This window comes from Oncorhynchus mykiss, chromosome 12 (assembly GCF_057628025.1).
Source record: "Oncorhynchus mykiss isolate SJ-2025 chromosome 12, ASM5762802v1, whole genome shotgun sequence".
Taxonomy (NCBI): domain Eukaryota; kingdom Metazoa; phylum Chordata; class Actinopteri; order Salmoniformes; family Salmonidae; genus Oncorhynchus; species Oncorhynchus mykiss.
The window spans coordinates 8,317,415-8,342,500 of NC_143033.1; the positions used below are offsets into that span (position 1 = coordinate 8,317,415).

General features: G+C 40.9%; 1 protein-coding gene across 4 annotated transcripts in view; it reads right to left on the bottom strand.

The window, feature by feature from the left end:
- Positions 1 to 25,086, bottom strand: part of LOC110523118 (protein Shroom3) — a 158,445-nt gene that overhangs the window by 10,785 nt on the left and 122,574 nt on the right. For all 4 annotated transcript variants that reach the window (XM_036936803.2, XM_090191617.1, XM_036936804.2 and 1 more), the window contains 4 exons: positions 25,046 to 25,086; positions 23,685 to 23,955; positions 18,676 to 19,301; positions 18,012 to 18,410 (listed from right to left, as the gene is read on the bottom strand). The exon at positions 25,046 to 25,086 is cut by the window's right edge and continues 42 nt beyond it. In XM_036936803.2, coding sequence (XP_036792698.2) covers positions 18,012 to 18,410; positions 18,676 to 19,301; positions 23,685 to 23,955; positions 25,046 to 25,086 — 1,337 coding nt within the window. The remainder of the gene's footprint in view (positions 1 to 18,011; positions 18,411 to 18,675; positions 19,302 to 23,684; positions 23,956 to 25,045) is intronic.

A 25,086-nucleotide genomic window follows, 5' to 3' on the forward strand; every position in this document is an offset into this window, starting at 1 on the left:
TGATCTGATGTTACCTAGCTCTAACATGGAGAGAGACAGTATGATCTGATGATACCTAACTCTAACATGGAGAGAGAGACAGACAGTATGATCTGATGTTACCTAGCTCTAACATGGAGAGAGAGACAGTATGATCTGATGATACCTAACTCTAACATGGAGAGAGAGAGACAGTATGATCTGATGTTACCTAACTCTAACATGGAGAGAGAGAGACAGTATGATCTGATGTTACCTAGCTCTAACATGGAGAGAGAGAGACAGTATGATCTGATGATACCTAACTCTAACATGGAGAGACAGACAGTATGATATGATGTTACCTAACTCTAACATGGAGAGACAGACAGAAGGTATGATCTGATGATACCTAGCTCTAACATGGAGAGAGAGACAGACAGTATGATCTGATGTTACCTAGCTCTAACATGGAGAGAGAGACAGTATGATCTGATGTTACCTAGCTCTAACATGGAGAGACAGACAGACAGTATGATCTGATGTTACCTAGCTCTAACATGGAGAGAGAGAGACAGACAGTATGATCTGATGTTACCTAGCTCTAACATGGAGAGACAGACAGACAGTATGATCTGATGTTACCTAGCTCTAACATGGAGAGAGAGAGACAGTATGATCTGATGATACCTAGCTCTAACATGGAGAGACAGACAGACAGTATGATCTGATGTTACCTAGCTCTAACATGGAGAGACAGAGAGACAGTATGATCTGATGTCACCTAGCTCTAACATGGAGAGACAGACAGACAGTATGATCTGATGTTACCTAGCTCTAACATGGAGAGAGAGAGACAGTATGATCTGATGATACCTAGCTCTAACATGGAGAGGCAGACAGACAGTATGATCTGATGTTACCTAGCTCTAACATGGAGAGACAGACAGACAGTATGATCTGATGTTACCTAGCTCTAACATGGAGAGACAGACAGACAGTATGATCTGATGTTACCTAGCTCTAACATGGAGAGACAGACAGACAGTATGATCTGATGTTACCTAGCTCTAACATGGAGAGAGAGAGACAGTATGATCTGATGTTACCTAGCTCTAACATGGAGACAGACAGTATGATCTGATGTTACCTAGCTCTAACATGGAGACAGACAGTATGATCTGATGATACCTAGCTCTAACATGGAGAGAGAGAGACAGACAGTATGATCTGATGTTACCTAGCTCTAACATGGAGAGAGAGAGACAGACAGACAGACAGTATGATCTGATGATACCTAACTCTAACATGGAGACAGACAGTATGATCTGATGTTACCTAGCTCTAACATGGAGAGAGAGAGACAGTATGATCTGATGTTATCTAGCTCTAACATGGAGAGAGAGAGACAGTATGATCTGATGTTACCTAGCTCTAACATGGAGAGAGAGAGACAGTATGATCTGATGTTACCTAGCTCTAACATGGAGACAGACAGTATGATCTGATGTTACCTAGCTCTAACATGGAGAGAGACAGTATGATCTGATGATACCTAACTCTAACATGGAGAGAGAGACAGACAGTATGATCTGATGTTACCTAGCTCTAACATGGAGAGAGAGACAGTATGATCTGATGATACCTAACTCTAACATGGAGAGAGAGAGACAGTATGATCTGATGTTACCTAACTCTAACATGGAGAGAGAGAGACAGTATGATCTGATGTTACCTAGCTCTAACATGGAGAGAGAGAGACAGTATGATCTGATGATACCTAACTCTAACATGGAGAGACAGACAGTATGATATGATGTTACCTAACTCTAACATGGAGAGACAGACAGAAGGTATGATCTGATGATACCTAGCTCTAACATGGAGAGAGAGACAGACAGTATGATCTGATGTTACCTAGCTCTAACATGGAGAGAGAGACAGTATGATCTGATGTTACCTAGCTCTAACATGGAGAGACAGACAGACAGTATGATCTGATGTTACCTAGCTCTAACATGGAGAGAGAGAGACAGACAGTATGATCTGATGTTACCTAGCTCTAACATGGAGAGACAGACAGACAGTATGATCTGATGTTACCTAGCTCTAACATGGAGAGAGAGAGACAGTATGATCTGATGATACCTAGCTCTAACATGGAGAGACAGACAGACAGTATGATCTGATGTTACCTAGCTCTAACATGGAGAGACAGAGAGACAGTATGATCTGATGTCACCTAGCTCTAACATGGAGAGACAGACAGACAGTATGATCTGATGTTACCTAGCTCTAACATGGAGAGAGAGAGACAGTATGATCTGATGATACCTAGCTCTAACATGGAGAGGCAGACAGACAGTATGATCTGATGTTACCTAGCTCTAACATGGAGAGACAGACAGACAGTATGATCTGATGTTACCTAGCTCTAACATGGAGAGACAGACAGACAGTATGATCTGATGTTACCTAGCTCTAACATGGAGAGACAGACAGACAGTATGATCTGATGTTACCTAGCTCTAACATGGAGAGAGAGAGACAGTATGATCTGATGTTACCTAGCTCTAACATGGAGACAGACAGTATGATCTGATGTTACCTAGCTCTAACATGGAGACAGACAGTATGATCTGATGATACCTAGCTCTAACATGGAGAGAGAGAGACAGACAGTATGATCTGATGTTACCTAGCTCTAACATGGAGAGAGAGAGACAGACAGACAGACAGTATGATCTGATGATACCTAACTCTAACATGGAGACAGACAGTATGATCTGATGTTACCTAGCTCTAACATGGAGAGAGAGAGACAGTATGATCTGATGTTATCTAGCTCTAACATGGAGAGAGAGAGACAGTATGATCTGATGTTACCTAGCTCTAACATGGAGAGAGAGAGACAGTATGATCTGATGTTACCTAGCTCTAACATGGAGAGAGAGAGACAGTATGATCTGATGTTACCTAGCTCTAACATGGAGACAGACAGTATGATCTGATGTTACCTAGCTCTAACATGGAGAGAGAGAGACAGTATGATCTGATGTTACCTAGCTCTAACATGGAGAGAGAGACAGTATGATCTGATGTTACCTAGCTCTAACATGGAGAGAGAGACAGTATGATCTGATGTTACCTAACTCTAACATGGAGACAGACAGTATGATCTGATGATACCTAGCTCTAACATGGAGAGAGAGAGACAGTATGATCTGATGTTACCTAGCTCTAACATGGAGAGACAGAGACAGTATGATCTGATGTTACCTAACTCTAACATGGAGACAGACAGTATGATCTGATGATACCTAACTCTAACATGGAGAGAGAGACAGTATGATCTGATGTTACCTAGCTCTAACATGGAGAGACAGACAGACAGACAGTATGATCTGATGTTACCTAGCTCTAACATGGAGAGACAGACAGACAGTATGATCTGATGTTACCTAACTCTAACATGGAGACAGACAGTATGATCTGATGATACCTAACTCTAACATGGAGAGAGACAGTATGATCTGATGATACCTAACTCTAACATGGAGAGAGACAGTATGATCTGATGTTACCTAGCTCTAACATGGAGAGAGAGAGACAGACAGTATGATCTGATGTTACCTAGCTCTAACATGGAGAGACAGACAGTATGATCTGATGTTACCTAGCTCTAACATGGAGAGAGAGAGACAGTATGATCTGATGATACCTAGCTCTAACATGGAGAGAGAGACAGACAGACAGTATGATCTGATGTTACCTAGCTCTAACATGGAGAGAGAGACAGACAGACAGTATGATCTGATGTTACCTAGCTCTAACATGGAGAGAGACAGACAGACAGTATGATCTGATGTTACCTAACTCTAACATGGAGAGAGAGAGACAGACAGTATGATCTGATGATACCTAGCTCTAACATGGAGAGAGAGACAGACAGACAGTATGATCTGATGTTACCTAGCTCTAACATGGAGAGAGACAGACAGACAGTATGATCTGATGTTACCTAACTCTAACATGGAGAGAGAGACAGACAGACAGTATGATCTGACGTTATCTAGCTCTAACATGGAGAGAGACAGACAGACAGTATGATCTGATGTTACCTAGCTCTAACATGGAGAGAGACAGACAGACAGTATGATCTGATGTTACCTAGCTCTAACATGGAGACAGACAGTATGATCTGATGATACCTAGCTCTAACATGGAGACAGACAGTATGATCTGATGATACCTAGCTCTAACATGGAGAGAGAGAGACAGTATGATCTGATGTTACCTAGCTCTAACATAGAGAGAGAGAGACATTATGATCTGATGATACCTAGCTCTAACATGGAGACAGACAGTATGATCTGATGTTACCTAGCTCTAACATGGAGAGAGAGAGACAGTATGATCTGATGATACCTAGCTCTAACATGGAGAGAGAGAGACAGTATGATCTGATGTTACCTAGCTCTAACATAGAGAGAGAGAGACAGTATGATCTGATGATACCTAGCTCTAACATGGAGAGACAGACAGTATGATCTGATGTTACCTAGCTCTAACATGGAGAGAGAGAGACAGTATGATCTGATGTTACCTAGCTCTAACATGGAGAGAGAGAGACAGTATGATCTGATGTTACCTAGCTCTAACATGGAGAGAGACAGACAGACAGTATGATCTGATGTTACCTAGCTCTAACATGGAGAGAGAGAGACAGTATGATCTGATGTTATCTAGCTCTAACATGGAGAGACAGACAGACAGTATGATCTGATGTTACCTAGCTCTAACATGGAGAGACAGAGACAGTATGATCTGATGTTACCTAGCTCTAACATGGAGAGAGAGAGACAGTATGATCTGATGATACCTAGCTCTAACATGGAGAGACAGACAGTATGATCTGATGTTACCTAGCTCTAACATGGAGAGAGAGAGACAGTATGATCTGATGTTACCTAGCTCTAACATAGAGAGAGAGAGACAGTATGATCTGATGTTATCTAGCTCTAACATGGAGAGACAGACAGACAGTATGATCTGATGTTACCTAGCTCTAACATGGAGAGAGAGAGACAGTATGATCTGATGTTACCTAGCTCTAACATGGAGAGACAGACAGACAGTATGATCTGATGTTACCTAGCTCTAACATGGAGAGAGAGAGACAGTATGATCTGATGTTACCTAGCTCTAACATAGAGAGAGAGAGACAGTATGATCTGATGATACCTAGCTCTAACATGGAGAGACAGACAGACAGTATGATCTGATGTTACCTAGCTCTAACATGGAGAGAGAGAGACAGTATGATCTGATGTTACCTAGCTCTAACATAGAGAGAGAGAGACAGTATGATCTGATGATACCTAGCTCTAACATGGAGAGACAGACAGTATGATCTGATGATACCTAGCTCTAACATGGAGACAGACAGACAGTATGATCTGATGTTACCTAGCTCTAACATGGAGAGAGAGACAGACAGACAGTATGATCTGATGTTACCTAGCTCTAACATGGAGACAGACAGTATGATCTGATGTTACCTAGCTCTAACATGGAGAGAGAGAGACAGTATGATCTGATGTTACCTAGCTCTAACATGGAGAGAGACAGACAGACAGTATGATCTGATGTTACCTAACTCTAACATGGAGAGAGACAGACAGTATGATCTGATGATACCTAGCTCTAACATGGAGAGACAGACAGTATGATCTGATGTTACCTAGCTCTAACATGGAGAGAGAGAGACAGTATGATCTGATGTTACCTAGCTCTAACATGGAGAGAGAGAGACAGTATGATCTGATGTTACCTAGCTCTAACATGGAGAGAGACAGACAGACAGTATGATCTGATGTTACCTAGCTCTAACATGGAGAGAGAGAGACAGTATGATCTGATGTTATCTAGCTCTAACATGGAGAGACAGACAGACAGTATGATCTGATGTTACCTAGCTCTAACATGGAGAGACAGAGACAGTATGATCTGATGTTACCTAGCTCTAACATGGAGAGAGAGAGACAGTATGATCTGATGATACCTAGCTCTAACATGGAGAGACAGACAGTATGATCTGATGTTACCTAGCTCTAACATGGAGAGAGAGAGACAGTATGATCTGATGTTACCTAGCTCTAACATAGAGAGAGAGAGACAGTATGATCTGATGTTATCTAGCTCTAACATGGAGAGACAGACAGACAGTATGATCTGATGTTACCTAGCTCTAACATGGAGAGAGAGAGACAGTATGATCTGATGTTACCTAGCTCTAACATGGAGAGACAGACAGACAGTATGATCTGATGTTACCTAGCTCTAACATGGAGAGAGAGAGACAGTATGATCTGATGTTACCTAGCTCTAACATAGAGAGAGAGAGACAGTATGATCTGATGATACCTAGCTCTAACATGGAGAGACAGACAGACAGTATGATCTGATGTTACCTAGCTCTAACATGGAGAGAGAGAGACAGTATGATCTGATGTTACCTAGCTCTAACATAGAGAGAGAGAGACAGTATGATCTGATGATACCTAGCTCTAACATGGAGAGACAGACAGTATGATCTGATGATACCTAGCTCTAACATGGAGACAGACAGACAGTATGATCTGATGTTACCTAGCTCTAACATGGAGAGAGAGACAGACAGACAGTATGATCTGATGTTACCTAGCTCTAACATGGAGACAGACAGTATGATCTGATGTTACCTAGCTCTAACATGGAGAGAGAGAGACAGTATGATCTGATGTTACCTAGCTCTAACATGGAGAGAGACAGACAGACAGTATGATCTGATGTTACCTAACTCTAACATGGAGAGAGACAGACAGTATGATCTGATGATACCTAACTCTAACATGGAGAGAGACAGTATGATCTGATGTTACCTAACTCTAACATGGAGAGAGACAGACAGTATGATCTGATGATACCTAACTCTAACATGGAGAGAGAGACAGACAGACAGTATGATCTGACGTTATCTAGCTCTAACATGGAGAGAGACAGACAGACAGTATGATCTGATGATACCTAACTCTAACATGGAGAGAGAGACAGACAGTATGATCTGATGTTACCTAGCTCTAACATGGAGAGAGAGAGACAGTATGATCTGATGTTACCTAACTCTAACATGGAGAGAGAGAGACAGTATGATCTGATGTTACCTAGCTCTAACATGGAGAGAGAGAGACAGTATGATCTGATGATACCTAACTCTAACATGGAGAGACAGACAGTATGATATGATGTTACCTAACTCTAACATGGAGAGACAGACAGAAGGTATGATCTGATGATACCTAGCTCTAACATGGAGAGAGAGACAGACAGTATGATCTGATGTTACCTAGCTCTAACATGGAGAGAGAGACAGTATGATCTGATGTTACCTAGCTCTAACATGGAGAGACAGACAGACAGTATGATCTGATGTTACCTAGCTCTAACATGGAGAGAGAGAGACAGACAGTATGATCTGATGTTACCTAGCTCTAACATGGAGAGACAGACAGACAGTATGATCTGATGTTACCTAGCTCTAACATGGAGAGAGAGAGACAGTATGATCTGATGATACCTAGCTCTAACATGGAGAGACAGACAGACAGTATGATCTGATGTTACCTAGCTCTAACATGGAGAGACAGAGAGACAGTATGATCTGATGTCACCTAGCTCTAACATGGAGAGACAGACAGACAGTATGATCTGATGTTACCTAGCTCTAACATGGAGAGAGAGAGACAGTATGATCTGATGATACCTAGCTCTAACATGGAGAGGCAGACAGACAGTATGATCTGATGTTACCTAGCTCTAACATGGAGAGACAGACAAACAGTATGATCTGATGTTACCTAGCTCTAACATGGAGAGACAGACAGACAGTATGATCTGATGTTACCTAGCTCTAACATGGAGAGACAGACAGACAGTATGATCTGATGTTACCTAGCTCTAACATGGAGAGAGAGAGACAGTATGATCTGATGTTACCTAGCTCTAACATGGAGACAGACAGTATGATCTGATGTTACCTAGCTCTAACATGGAGACAGACAGTATGATCTGATGATACCTAGCTCTAACATGGAGAGAGAGAGACAGACAGTATGATCTGATGTTACCTAGCTCTAACATGGAGAGAGAGAGACAGACAGACAGACAGTATGATCTGATGATACCTAACTCTAACATGGAGACAGACAGTATGATCTGATGTTACCTAGCTCTAACATGGAGAGAGAGAGACAGTATGATCTGATGTTATCTAGCTCTAACATGGAGAGAGAGAGACAGTATGATCTGATGTTACCTAGCTCTAACATGGAGAGAGAGAGACAGTATGATCTGATGTTACCTAGCTCTAACATGGAGAGAGAGAGACAGTATGATCTGATGTTACCTAGCTCTAACATGGAGACAGACAGTATGATCTGATGTTACCTAGCTCTAACATGGAGAGAGAGAGACAGTATGATCTGATGTTACCTAGCTTTAACATGGAGAGAGAGAGACAGTATGATCTGATGTTACCTAGCTCTAACATGGAGAGAGAGACAGTATGATCTGATGTTACCTAGCTCTAACATGGAGAGAGAGACAGTATGATCTGATGTTACCTAACTCTAACATGGAGACAGACAGTATGATCTGATGATACCTAGCTCTAACATGGAGAGAGAGAGACAGTATGATCTGATGTTACCTAGCTCTAACATGGAGAGACAGAGACAGTATGATCTGATGTTACCTAACTCTAACATGGAGACAGACAGTATGATCTGATGATACCTAACTCTAACATGGAGAGAGAGACAGTATGATCTGATGTTACCTAGCTCTAACATGGAGAGACAGACAGACAGACAGTATGATCTGATGTTACCTAGCTCTAACATGGAGAGACAGACAGACAGTATGATCTGATGTTACCTAACTCTAACATGGAGACAGACAGTATGATCTGATGATACCTAACTCTAACATGGAGAGAGACAGTATGATCTGATGATACCTAACTCTAACATGGAGAGAGACAGTATGATCTGATGTTACCTAGCTCTAACATGGAGAGAGAGAGACAGACAGTATGATCTGATGTTACCTAGCTCTAACATGGAGAGACAGACAGTATGATCTGATGTTACCTAGCTCTAACATGGAGAGAGAGAGACAGTATGATCTGATGATACCTAGCTCTAACATGGAGAGAGAGACAGACAGACAGTATGATCTGATGTTACCTAGCTCTAACATGGAGAGAGAGACAGACAGACAGTATGATCTGATGTTACCTAGCTCTAACATGGAGAGAGACAGACAGACAGTATGATCTGATGTTACCTAACTCTAACATGGAGAGAGAGAGACAGACAGTATGATCTGATGATACCTAGCTCTAACATGGAGAGAGAGACAGACAGACAGTATGATCTGATGTTACCTAGCTCTAACATGGAGAGAGACAGACAGACAGTATGATCTGATGTTACCTAACTCTAACATGGAGAGAGAGACAGACAGACAGTATGATCTGACGTTATCTAGCTCTAACATGGAGAGAGACAGACAGACAGTATGATCTGATGTTACCTAGCTCTAACATGGAGAGAGACAGACAGACAGTATGATCTGATGTTACCTAGCTCTAACATGGAGACAGACAGTATGATCTGATGATACCTAGCTCTAACATGGAGACAGACAGTATGATCTGATGATACCTAGCTCTAACATGGAGAGAGAGAGACAGTATGATCTGATGTTACCTAGCTCTAACATAGAGAGAGAGAGACATTATGATCTGATGATACCTAGCTCTAACATGGAGACAGACAGTATGATCTGATGTTACCTAGCTCTAACATGGAGAGAGAGAGACAGTATGATCTGATGATACCTAGCTCTAACATGGAGAGAGAGAGACAGTATGATCTGATGTTACCTAGCTCTAACATAGAGAGAGAGAGACAGTATGATCTGATGATACCTAGCTCTAACATGGAGAGACAGACAGTATGATCTGATGTTACCTAGCTCTAACATGGAGAGAGAGAGACAGTATGATCTGATGTTACCTAGCTCTAACATGGAGAGAGAGAGACAGTATGATCTGATGTTACCTAGCTCTAACATGGAGAGAGACAGACAGACAGTATGATCTGATGTTACCTAGCTCTAACATGGAGAGAGAGAGACAGTATGATCTGATGTTATCTAGCTCTAACATGGAGAGACAGACAGACAGTATGATCTGATGTTACCTAGCTCTAACATGGAGAGACAGAGACAGTATGATCTGATGTTACCTAGCTCTAACATGGAGAGAGAGAGACAGTATGATCTGATGATACCTAGCTCTAACATGGAGAGACAGACAGTATGATCTGATGTTACCTAGCTCTAACATGGAGAGAGAGAGACAGTATGATCTGATGTTACCTAGCTCTAACATAGAGAGAGAGAGACAGTATGATCTGATGTTATCTAGCTCTAACATGGAGAGACAGACAGACAGTATGATCTGATGTTACCTAGCTCTAACATGGAGAGAGAGAGACAGTATGATCTGATGTTACCTAGCTCTAACATGGAGAGACAGACAGACAGTATGATCTGATGTTACCTAGCTCTAACATGGAGAGAGAGAGACAGTATGATCTGATGTTACCTAGCTCTAACATAGAGAGAGAGAGACAGTATGATCTGATGATACCTAGCTCTAACATGGAGAGACAGACAGACAGTATGATCTGATGTTACCTAGCTCTAACATGGAGAGAGAGAGACAGTATGATCTGATGTTACCTAGCTCTAACATAGAGAGAGAGAGACAGTATGATCTGATGATACCTAGCTCTAACATGGAGAGACAGACAGTATGATCTGATGATACCTAGCTCTAACATGGAGACAGACAGACAGTATGATCTGATGTTACCTAGCTCTAACATGGAGAGAGAGACAGACAGACAGTATGATCTGATGTTACCTAGCTCTAACATGGAGACAGACAGTATGATCTGATGTTACCTAGCTCTAACATGGAGAGAGAGAGACAGTATGATATGATGTTACCTAGCTCTAACATGGAGAGAGACAGACAGACAGTATGATCTGATGTTACCTAACTCTAACATGGAGAGAGACAGACAGTATGATCTGATGATACCTAGCTCTAACATGGAGAGACAGACAGTATGATCTGATGTTACCTAGCTCTAACATGGAGAGAGAGAGACAGTATGATCTGATGTTACCTAGCTCTAACATGGAGAGAGAGAGACAGTATGATCTGATGTTACCTAGCTCTAACATGGAGAGAGACAGACAGACAGTATGATCTGATGTTACCTAGCTCTAACATGGAGAGAGAGAGACAGTATGATCTGATGTTATCTAGCTCTAACATGGAGAGACAGACAGACAGTATGATCTGATGTTACCTAGCTCTAACATGGAGAGACAGAGACAGTATGATCTGATGTTACCTAGCTCTAACATGGAGAGAGAGAGACAGTATGATCTGATGATACCTAGCTCTAACATGGAGAGACAGACAGTATGATCTGATGTTACCTAGCTCTAACATGGAGAGAGAGAGACAGTATGATCTGATGTTACCTAGCTCTAACATAGAGAGAGAGAGACAGTATGATCTGATGTTATCTAGCTCTAACATGGAGAGACAGACAGACAGTATGATCTGATGTTACCTAGCTCTAACATGGAGAGAGAGAGACAGTATGATCTGATGTTACCTAGCTCTAACATGGAGAGACAGACAGACAGTATGATCTGATGTTACCTAGCTCTAACATGGAGAGAGAGAGACAGTATGATCTGATGTTACCTAGCTCTAACATAGAGAGAGAGAGACAGTATGATCTGATGATACCTAGCTCTAACATGGAGAGACAGACAGACAGTATGATCTGATGTTACCTAGCTCTAACATGGAGAGAGAGAGACAGTATGATCTGATGTTACCTAGCTCTAACATAGAGAGAGAGAGACAGTATGATCTGATGATACCTAGCTCTAACATGGAGAGACAGACAGTATGATCTGATGATACCTAGCTCTAACATGGAGACAGACAGACAGTATGATCTGATGTTACCTAGCTCTAACATGGAGAGAGAGACAGACAGACAGTATGATCTGATGTTACCTAGCTCTAACATGGAGACAGACAGTATGATCTGATGTTACCTAGCTCTAACATGGAGAGAGAGAGACAGTATGATCTGATGTTACCTAGCTCTAACATGGAGAGAGACAGACAGACAGTATGATCTGATGTTACCTAACTCTAACATGGAGAGAGACAGACAGTATGATCTGATGATACCTAACTCTAACATGGAGAGAGACAGTATGATCTGATGTTACCTAACTCTAACATGGAGAGAGACAGACAGTATGATCTGATGATACCTAACTCTAACATGGAGAGAGAGACAGACAGACAGTATGATCTGACGTTATCTAGCTCTAACATGGAGAGAGACAGACAGACAGTATGATCTGATGATACCTAACTCTAACATGGAGAGAGAGACAGACAGTATGATCTGATGTTACCTAGCTCTAACATGGAGAGAGAGAGACAGTATGATCTGATGTTACCTAGCTCTAACATAGAGAGAGAGAGACAGTATGATCTGATGATACCTAGCTCTAACATGGAGAGACAGACAGTATGATCTGATGATACCTAGCTCTAACATGGAGAGAGACAGACAGTATGATCTGATGATACCTAGCTCTAACATGGAGACAGACAGACAGCATGATCTGATGTTACCTAGCTCTAACATGGAGAGAGAGACAGACAGACAGTATGATCTGATGTTACCTAGCTCTAACATGGAGACAGACAGTATGATCTGATGTTACCTAGCTCTAACATGGAGAGAGAGAGACAGTATGATCTGATGTTACCTAGCTCTAACATGGAGAGAGACAGACAGACAGTATGATCTGATGTTACCTAACTCTAACATGGAGAGAGACAGACAGTATGATCTGATGATACCTAACTCTAACATGGAGAGAGACAGTATGATCTGATGTTACCTAACTCTAACATGGAGAGAGACAGACAGTATGATCTGATGATACCTAACTCTAACATGGAGAGAGAGACAGACAGACAGTATGATCTGACGTTATCTAGCTCTAACATGGAGAGAGACAGACAGACAGTATGATCTGATGATACCTAACTCTAACATGGAGAGAGAGACAGACAGTATGATCTGATGTTACCTAACTCTAACATGGAGAGAGAGACAGACAGACAGTATGATCTGATGATACCTAACTCTAACATGGAGACAGACAGACAGTATGATCTGACGTTATCTAGCTCTAACATGGAGAGAGACAGACAGACAGTATGATCTGATGATACCTAACTCTAACATGGAGAGAGAGACAGACAGACAGCATGATCTGATGATACCTAACTCTAACATGGAGACAGACAGACAGACAGTATGATCTGACGTTATCTAGCTCTAACATGGAGAGAGAGACAGACAGACAGACAGTATGATCTGATGATACCTAACTCTAACATGGAGAGAGAGAGACAGACAGACAGTATGATCTGATGATACCTAACTCTAACATGGAGAGAGAGAGACAGACAGACAGTATGATCTGATGATACCTAACTCTAACATGGAGAGAGAGACAGACAGACAGTATGATCTGATGATACCTAACTCTAACATGGAGAGAGAGAGACAGACAGACAGTATGATCTGATGATACCTAACTCTAACATGGAGAGAGAGAGACAGACAGACAGTATGATCTGATGATACCTAACTCTAACATGGAGAGAGAGACAGACAGTATGATCTGATAATACCTAGCTCTAACATGGAGAGAGACAGACAGACAGTATGATCTGATGATACCTAACTCTAACATGGAGAGAGAGACAGACAGACAGTATGATCTGATGTTATCTAGCTCTAACATGGAGAGAGACAGACAGACAGTATGATATGATGTTACCTAACTCTAACATGGAGAGAGACAGACAGTATGATCTGACGTTATCTAACTCTAACATGGAGAGAGAGACAGACAGACAGTATGATCTGACGTTATCTAGCTCTAACATGGAGAGAGAGACAGACAGTATGATCTGATGTTACCTAGCTCTAACATGGAGAGAGAGACAGACAGACAGTATGATCTGACGCTATCTAGCTCTAACATGGAGAGAGAGACAGACAGTATGATCTGATGTTACCTAGCTCTAACATAGAGAGAGAGAGACAGTATGATCTGATGATACCTAGCTCTAACATGGAGAGACAGACAGTATGATCTGATGTTACCTAGCTCTAACATGGAGAGAGAGAGACAGTATGATCTGATGTTACCTAGCTCTAACATGGAGAGACAGAGACAGTATGATCTGATGTTACCTAGCTCTAACATGGAGAGAGAGAGACAGTATGATCTGATGATACCTAGCTCTAACATGGAGAGACAGACAGTATGATCTGATGTTACCTAGCTCTAACATGGAGAGAGAGAGACAGTATGATCTGATGTTACCTAGCTCTAACATAGAGAGAGAGAGACAGTATGATCTGATGTTATCTAGCTCTAACATGGAGAGACAGACAGACAGTATGATCTGATGTTACCTAGCTCTAACATGGAGAGAGAGAGACAGTATGATCTGATGTTACCTAGCTCTAACATGGAGAGACAGACAGACAGTATGATCTGATGTTACCTAGCTCTAACATGGAGAGAGAGAGACAGTATGATCTGATGTTACCTAGCTCTAACATAGAGAGAGAGAGACAGTATGATCTGATGATACCTAGCTCTAACATGGAGAGACAGACAGTATGATCTGATGATACCTAGCTCTAACATGGAGACAGACAGACAGTATGATCTGATGTTACCTAGCTCTAACATGGAGAGAGAGACAGACAGACAGTATGATCTGATGTTACCTAGCTCGTAACATGGAGACAGACAGTATGATCTGATGTTACCTAGCTCTAACATGGAGAGAGAGAGACAGTATGATCTGATGTTACCTAACTCTAACATGGAGAGAGACAGACAGACAGTATGATCTGATGTTACCTAACTCTAACATGGAGAGAGACAGACAGTATGATCTGATGATACCTAACTCTAACATGGAGAGAGACAGTATGATCTGATGATACCTAACTCTAACATGGAGAGAGAGACAGACAGTATGATCTGATGTTACCTAACTCTAACATGGAGAGAGAGACAGACAGACAGTATGATCTGATGATACCTAACTCTAACATGGAGACAGACAGACAGACAGTATGATCTGACGTTATCTAGCTCTAACATGGAGAGAGAGACAGACAGACAGACAGTATGATCTGATGATACCTAACTCTAACATGGAGAGAGAGAGACAGACAGACAGTATGATCTGATGATACCTAACTCTAACATGGAGACAGACAGACAGACAGTATGATCTGACGTTATCTAGCTCTAACATGGAGAGAGAGACAGACAGACAGACAGTATGATCTGATGATACCTAACTCCAACATGGAGAGAGAGAGACAGACAGACAGTATGATCTGATGATACCTAACTCTAACATGGAGAGAGAGAGACAGACAGACAGTATGATCTGACGTTATCTAGCTCTAACATGGAGAGAGAGACAGACAGACAGACAGTATGATCTGATGATACCTAACTCTAACATGGAGAGAGAGAGACAGACAGACAGTATGATCTGATGATACCTAACTCTAACATGGAGAGAGAGAGACAGACAGACAGTATGATCTGATGATACCTAACTCTAACATGGAGAGAGAGACAGACAGACAGACAGTATGATCTGATGATACCTAACTCTAACATGGAGAGAGAGAGACAGACAGTATGATCTGATGATACCTAACTCTAACATGGAGAGAGAGACAGACAGTATGATCTGATAATACCTAGCTCTAACATGGAGAGAGACAGACAGACAGTATGATCTGATGATACCTAACTCTAACATGGAGAGAGAGACAGACAGACAGTATGATCTGATGTTATCTAGCTCTAACATGGAGAGAGACAGACAGACAGTATGATATGATGTTATCTAACTCTAACATGGAGAGAGAGACAGACAGTATGATATGATGTTACCTAACTCTAACATGGAGAGAGACAGACAGTATGATCTGACGTTACCTAACTCTAACATGGAGAGAGAGACAGACAGACAGTATGATCTGACGTTATCTAGCTCTAACATGGAGAGAGAGACAGACAGTATGATCTGATGTTACCTAGCTCTAACATGGAGAGAGAGACAGACAGACAGTATGATCTGACGCTATCTAGCTCTAACATGGAGAGAGACAGACAGTATGATCTGACGTTATCTAACTCTAACATGGAGAGAGAGACAGACAGACAGTATGATCTGACGTTATCTAGCTCTAACATGGAGAGAGAGACAGACAGTATGATCTGATGTTACCTAGCTCTAACATGGAGAGAGAGACAGACAGACAGTATGATCTGACGCTATCTAGCTCTAACATGGAGAGAGACAGACAGTATGATCTGACGTTACCTAGCTCTAACATGGAGAGAGACAGACAGACAGTATGATATGATGTTATCTAACTCTAACATGGAGAGAGAGACAGACAGTATGATCTGATGTTACCTAGCTCTAACATGGAGAGAGACAGACAGTATGATCTGACGTTACCTAGCTCTAACATGGAGAGAGACAGACAGACAGTATGATCTGATGTTACCTAGCTCTAACATGGAGAGAGAGAGACAGTATGATCTGATGTTACCTAGCTCTAACATGGAGAGACAGACAGTATGATCTGATGATACCTAGCTCTAACATGGAGAGAGAGAGACAGTATGATCTGATGTTACCTAGCTCTAACATGGAGAGACAGACAGTATGATCTGATGATACCTAGCTCTAACATGGAGAGAGAGAGACAGTATGATCTGATGTTACCTAGCTCTAACATGGAGACAGACAGTATGATCTGATGATACCTAGCTCTAACATGGAGAGACAGACAGTATGATCTGATGATACCTAACTCTAACATGGAGAGAGATACAGACAGTATGATCTGATGTTACCTAGCTCTAACATGGAGAGACAGACAGACAGTATGATCTGATGTTACCTAACTCTAACATGGAGAGACAGACAGTATGATCTGATGATACCTAACTCTAACATGGAGAGAGAGAGACAGACAGACAGTATGATCTGATGATACCTAACTCTAACATGGAGAGAGACAGACAGACAGTATGATCTGATGTTACCTAGCTCTAACATGGAGAGAGAGAGACAGACAGTATGATCTGATGTTACCTAGCTCTAACATGGAGAGAGACAGACAGACAGTATGATCTGATGTTACCTAGCTCTAACATGGAGAGACAGACAGACAGAGAACTATAGTTTACAGGATATCAGCAGTTTTTAACAGTTATCATTCCCTGGCGTCAGAGTCAACCGTTATCCTGTCTGTGTGAACCATTTCTCTCTAAACAATTTGTTCATAATGAAAACAAAACAGTTGGACTTTCAAATATTTTTTTGCAATTTCACCTTGAAACCCCTAAGATATGATATCCTTTCCCTTGCTTACCTAGCTTCTCTGATGTCATGGTCTATTTTAAAAGCGAAGAGTTATCTTGTGATAACAGGTGTCTATAATAAACTGAGCCATAATGTTACCAGCCTCAACAAAGGTCCTATGTTCTGTCGTATCTCCTGGTAATGAACCCTGATCAAACAGTCTAACCTTTTATTTAGTTACATAACATGAATTAAACACACACACACACGGATGCATGAACGCACACGCACACACACACACTCACTCACACTTCCTCATTCCCTCTGGATAACCAGACCTCCCTAAATCCCTTCCCCCCCTTTCCCCCCCTCGCTCCTCTCCGTCCCTCACCTGTCCTCCAGACAGGTGCTGGTCCTGCGGCGTTGCCACAGCAACCTCCCTCCCCCCGCGGGGAAGATCTCCTCCATTAGGTCCATGGTCCGTCCGCCCTCTGCCCAGCTGTCCAGCATCGGAGTCAGGCTCTTATCCCCCCGGGACACCAGCTGTCTGGCCAGGGCCTCCACCCTCAGTTCCCCAGCAGACTTCTCCCTCCTGGCCGGGAGATGGTACTCTTGCCCCAGGCTTTCCTCACCGCTAGGCCCTTGCTGGGGCTCTGGGAAACTGCTGCTGAGGGTGGTGGGGGTCTCAGGCTGGGGCTCAGGGGTAAGGCTTGGCCTCGGAGAGACAGACAGGGGGACAGAGGGGGGGACTGTCTGACGGTAGGAGGAGGGGAGAAATGGGAACTCACAGCTGCATGTACAGAAGCACAAAAAGACAAGAGGTTCACAACACCAGATGGATAAATAAATGGTCCACGTTTTGTTCAAAACTTTAACATTGATGATTAGAATATTTTCAGTGTTACTACGTTCCTTTACATTAGATCATGTAAATATATAGTGCAGTACTATGGCTCTCTGTAATCAATGCACAATTCAATATCACTGGCGTTTCATTATAACGTGTCACTGTTATTGTGCCATAATGTGTGTGGGTGGGAGCCAGTGTCGTGTACCTGTTGAGGTGCTGTAGCCCAGGTCCACGATGATTCTCCTCCTCCTTCTCCTCTCTGTCTGGGAGTGAGGAGGGGGGCAGGAGAGGGGGAGGCGGCGGAGGGAAGTACTCTGTGATGTCCGTCTCCCTGATTGGGAGCGGGGGAGGAATAGGGGAGGGAGGGGCCGGTTCCTGGAGGAATACCTCGTCATAGTCCTGTAGTGAGACTGTGGGAGAGGCTAGGTGTGGAGCTACTTGTAGGGGTGAGGTCTCTTGCAGAGTGGACTCTGAGATGCGGAGGGAGAGCAGGGTGTGTGGTCTGTGAGAGGTTTTAAATAGGGGTGGTGGTGGGGAGGCTTTGGGTAGGACGAGGGGTGGGTTGGTCTTTGGTGTAACGGCTGAAGCTTGAGGGCAGGGCCCCTCTTTCTGTCTGGGGAAGTCTTTCAGGGTCTCCTCCTCTGAGGTGCTGGTGTCTAAGGAGCCCTGGTTCTGGCCCTGGGCCATGGCCTGCTGTAGATGTTCTGTGGGGCTTCTTCTGACCTCTGGGTGAACCTGGGCCTCTGGGGACATGGTCCCGAGTGTGGCGGTCTGCAGCAGGGTTGGGAAGGCTATGGCATCCAGGTTGGCCTGGCTCAACCTCTCATTGGCCTGAATGGATGAATGGATGGATGAATGGATGAATGGATGAATGGATGGATGAATGGATGAATGGATGGATGGATGAATGGATGGATGAATGAATTCATTAATACTTTATTTTCCTCATAGAGACATTTTTCTGGCAACGACAGAGACAGAGGCATTCTTCTTGGCAAACATATAAATACATCGAAAGACATACAACCCTTCAATTATATACAACCCTTAAATTATATACACCCTTCAATTATATACAACCCTCCAATTATATACAACCTTTCAATTATATACAACCCTTCAATTATATACAACCCTCCAATTATATACAACCCTCCAATTATATACAACCCTTCAATTATATACAACCCTCCAATTATATACAACCCTCCAATTATATACAACCCTCCAATTATATACAACCCTCCAATTATATACAACCCTCCAATTATATAAACCCTCCAATTATATAAACCCTCCAATTATATACAACCCTCCAATTATATACAACCCTTCAATTATATTCAACCCTTCAATTATATAAACCCTCCAATGATATACAACCCTCCAATTATATACAACCCTCCAATTATATACAACCCTTCAATTATATACAACCCTCCAATTATATAAACCCTCCAATTATATACAACCCTTCAATTATATACAACCCTCCAATTATATACAACCCTCCAATTATATACAACCCTCCAATTATATACAACCCTCCAATTATATACAACCCTCCAATTATATTCAACCCTTCAATTATATACAACCCTCCAATTATATACAACCCTCCAATTATATACAACCCTCCAATTATATACAACCCTCCAATTATATAAACCCTCCAATTATATACAACCCTCCAATTATATACAACCTTCCAATTATATACAACCCTTCAATTATATACAACCCTCCAATTATATACAACCCTCCAATTATATACAACCCTCCAATTATATACAACCCTCCAATTATATAAACCCTCCAATTATATACAACCCTTCAATTATATACAACCCTCCAATTATATAAACCCTCCAATTATATACAACCCTCCAATTATATACAACCCTTCAATTATATACAACCCTTCAATTATATACACCCTCCAATTATATTCAACCCTCCAATTATATTCAACCCTTCAATTATATACAACCCTCCAATTATATACAACCCTCCAATTATATACAACCCTCCAATTATATACAACCCTCCAATTATATACAACCCTTCAATTATATAAACCCTCCAATTATATACAACCCTCCAATTATATACAACCCTCCAATTATATACAACCCTCCAATTATATTCAACCCTCCAATTATATACAACCCTCCAATTATATACAACCCTCCAATTATATTCAACCCTCCAATTATATACAACCCTCCAATTATATTCAACCCTCCAATTATATACAACCCTCCAATTATATTCAACCCTCCAATTATATTCAACCCTCCAATTATATTCAACCCTCCAATTATATTCAACCCTCCAATTATATAAACCCTCCAATTATATTCAACCCTCCAATTATATTCAACCCTCCAATTATATAAACCCTCCAATTATATAAACCCTCCAATTATATTCAACCCTCCAATTATATACAACCCTCCAATTATATAAACCCTCCAATTATATAAACCCTCCAATTATATTCAACCCTCCAATTATATACAACCCTCCAATTATATAAACCCTCCAATTATATACAACCCTCCAATTATATTCAACCCTCCAATTATATACAACCCTCCAATTATATAAACCCTCCAATTATATACAACCCTCCAATTATATTCAACCCTCCAATTATATACAACCCTCCAATTATATACAACCCTCCAATTATATACAACCCTCCAATTATATACAACCCTCCAATTATATACAACCCTCCAATTATATAAACCCTCCAATTATATTCAACCCTCCAATTATATTCAACCCTCCAATTATATACAACCCTCCAATTATATACAACCCTCCAATTATATACAACCCTCCAATTATATACAACCCTCCAATTATATAAACCCTCCAATTATATTCAACCCTCCAATTATATTCAACCCTCCAATTATATACAACCCTCCAATTATATACAACCCTCCAATTATATTCAACCCTCCAATTATATTCAACCTTCCAATTATATACAACCCTCCAATTATATACAACCCTTCAATTATATACAACCCTCCAATTATATACAACCCTCCAATTATATACAACCCTTCAATTATATACAACCCTCCAATTATATACAACCCTTCAATTATATACAACCCTTCAATTATATACAACCCTCCAATTATATACAACCCTCCAATTATATACAACCCTCCAAATATATACAACCCTCCAATTATATACAACCCTCCAATTATATACAACCCTCCAATTATATTCAACCCTCCAATTATATTCAACCCTCCAATTATATACAACCCTTTAATTATATACAACCCTCCAATTATATACAACCCTCCAATTATATACAACCCTCCAATTATATACAACCCTTCAATTATATACAACCCTCCAATTATATACAACCCTCCAATTATATACAACCCTCCGATTATATACAACCCTCCAATTATATACAACCCTCCAATTATATACAACCCTCCAATTATATTCAACCCTCCAATTATATTCAACCCTCCAATTATATACAACCCTTTAATTATATACAACCCTCCAATTATATACAACCCTCCAATTATATACAACCCTCCAATTATATACAACCCTTCAATTATATACAACCCTCCAATTATATACAACCCTCCAATTATATACAACCCTCCAATTATATACAACCCTCCAATTATATTCAACCCTCCAATTATATTCAACCCTCCAATTATATTCAACCCTCCAATTATATACAACCCTTCAATTATATAAACCCTCCAATTATATAAACCCTCCACTTATATACAACCCTCCAATTATATTCAACCCTCCAATTATATTCAACCCTCCAATTATATTCAACCCTCCAATTATATACAACCCTTCAATTATATACAACCCTCCAATTATATTCAACCCTCCAATTATATACAACCCTCCAATTATATACAACCCTCCAATTATATTCAACCCTTCAATTATATACAACCCTCCAATTATATACAACCCTCCAATTATATACAACCATCCAATTATATAAACCCTCCAATTATATACAACCCTCGAATTATATACAACCATCCAATTATATACAACCCTCCAATTATATACAACCCTCGAATTATATACAACCATCCAATTATATACAACCCTCCAATTATATACAACCCTCGAATTATATACAACCATCCAATTATATACAACCCTCCAATTATATACAACCCTCCAATTATATACAACCCTTCAATTATATACAACCCTCCAATTATATACAACCCTCCAATTATATACAACCCTTCAATTATATACAACCCTCCAATTATATACAACCCTTCAATTATATACAACCCTCCAATTATATAAACCCTCCAATTATATAAACCCTCCAATTTTAATAAACCCTCCAATTATATAAACCCTCCAATTATATACAACCCTCCAATTATATAAACCTTCCAATTATATACAACCCTCCAATTATATAAACCCTCCAATTATATAAACCCTCCAATTATATACAACCCTCCAATTATATAAACCCTCCAATTATATACAACCCTTCAATTATATACAACCATCCAATTATATACAACCATCCAATTATATACAACCCTCCAATTATATACAACCATCCAATTATATACAACCCTCCAATTATATACAACCCTCCAATTATATACAACCCTTCAATTATATACAACCATCCAATTATATACAACCCTCCAATTATATACAACCCTCCAATTATATACAACCCTCCAATTATATACAACCCTTCAATTATATACAACCATCCAATTATACACAACTTTCCAATTATATACAACCATCCAATTATACACAACCTTCCAATTATATACAACCATCCAATTATACACAACCTTCCAATTATACACAACCTTCCAATTATATACAACCATCCAATTATACACAACCTTCCAATTATACACAACCTTCCAATTATATACAACCATCCAATTATACACAACCTTCCAATTATATACAACCTTCCAATTATACACAACCTTCCAATTATACACAACACATATCCCAGGACTTCAGACAGAATGTCTTCAGTGTTTGACCTGTTATGTTATGTTGATGATGCTGTGCCCCTGGTCCTCTTTTGAATATCATAAAGTGTATTGTGACCCCTGTTAAATGTACTTCAAATAAACTCTGAGTTGACTTGATTTTACAGACAGACAGACAGACAGATTGACATACCTGCCAGTCCAAGCTGATAGTAGGGCTGGTGCCTGGGGGGGAGAAGGGGCAGGGGAGACCTACAGAGGCAGCCAGGCTGGAGGCACTAAGGGCCCGCTGGCGGTCGGGGTTCTTCAGCCTATCTCTCCTCATCACAGGGGTGTTGCTTTGGAACGGGCTTTGGGTCAGTAGTAAGTGGGTGTCTGCATACTGGGACTGGGACATGGACCTGGACTGGGACTGGGACTGGGAGGCAGAGACCGGTCTGTCAGGATGCTGGTTGTCCATGGACCTGTAACACACACACACACGAACACGGACACACAAACAAAACTGATAAGTGTGTGAGCTTCAACATCTCTTTACCAAACAGTTCCTCCCCTGGTATGTTACCTCTCTTTACCAAACAGTTCCTCCCCTGGTATGTTACCTCTCTTTACCAAACAGTTCCTCCCCTGGTATGTTACCTCTCTTTACCAAACAGTTCCTGCCCTGGTATGTTACCTCTCTTTACCAAACAGTTCCTCCCCTGGTATGTTACCTCTCTTTACCAAACAGTTCCATGTTACCTCTCTTTACCAAACAAATCCATCCCTGGTATGTTACCTCTCCCATCGACCATGGGGATATTATTAAGATAATGGACCTTGAGGATATTATTAAGAGAATGGACCTTGAGGATATTATTAAGAGAATGGACCGTGAGGATATTATTAAGAGAATGGACCGTGAGGATATTATTAAGAGAATGGACCGTGAGGATATTATTAAGAGAATGGACCATGAGGATATTATTAAGAGAATGGACCGTGAGGATATTATTAAGATAATGGACCATGAGAATATTATTAAGAGAATGGACCATGAGAATATTATTAAGATAATGGACCGTGAGGATATTATTAAGATAATGGACCGTGAGGATATTATTAAGAGAATGGACCATGAGGATATTAGCCTTTTACTGCAGTGGTCTAAATCAGGGTGACACAGTGTTTCTTGGTCGTATCCACCTCACACACACGGTTATGGGTTTAAAATAAAGAAGACCCCTGTACTATGTCAGATGTATTATATTTTGAGTTAGCCTCCCAATATTACACTTGATATACATCATAGAAGACTGAAATATAATAGAACAGTTTGACATAGAAACATCAGATTTTCTGAGTTTAAAAATATTGTCCCATAGCACCCTATTTAGTGCACTACTTTAGACCAGGACCTATAGCACCCTATTTAGTGCACTACTTTAGACCAGGACCTATAGCACCCTATTCCCTATTTAGTGCACTACTTTAGACCAGGACCTATAGCACCCTATTTAGTGCACTACTTTAGACCAGGGCCCATGGCACCCTATTCCCTTTATGGAAACAAACCTGTTGTTGTCGTTGTTTGTGAAAAGCCTGGGCTCAGTAGA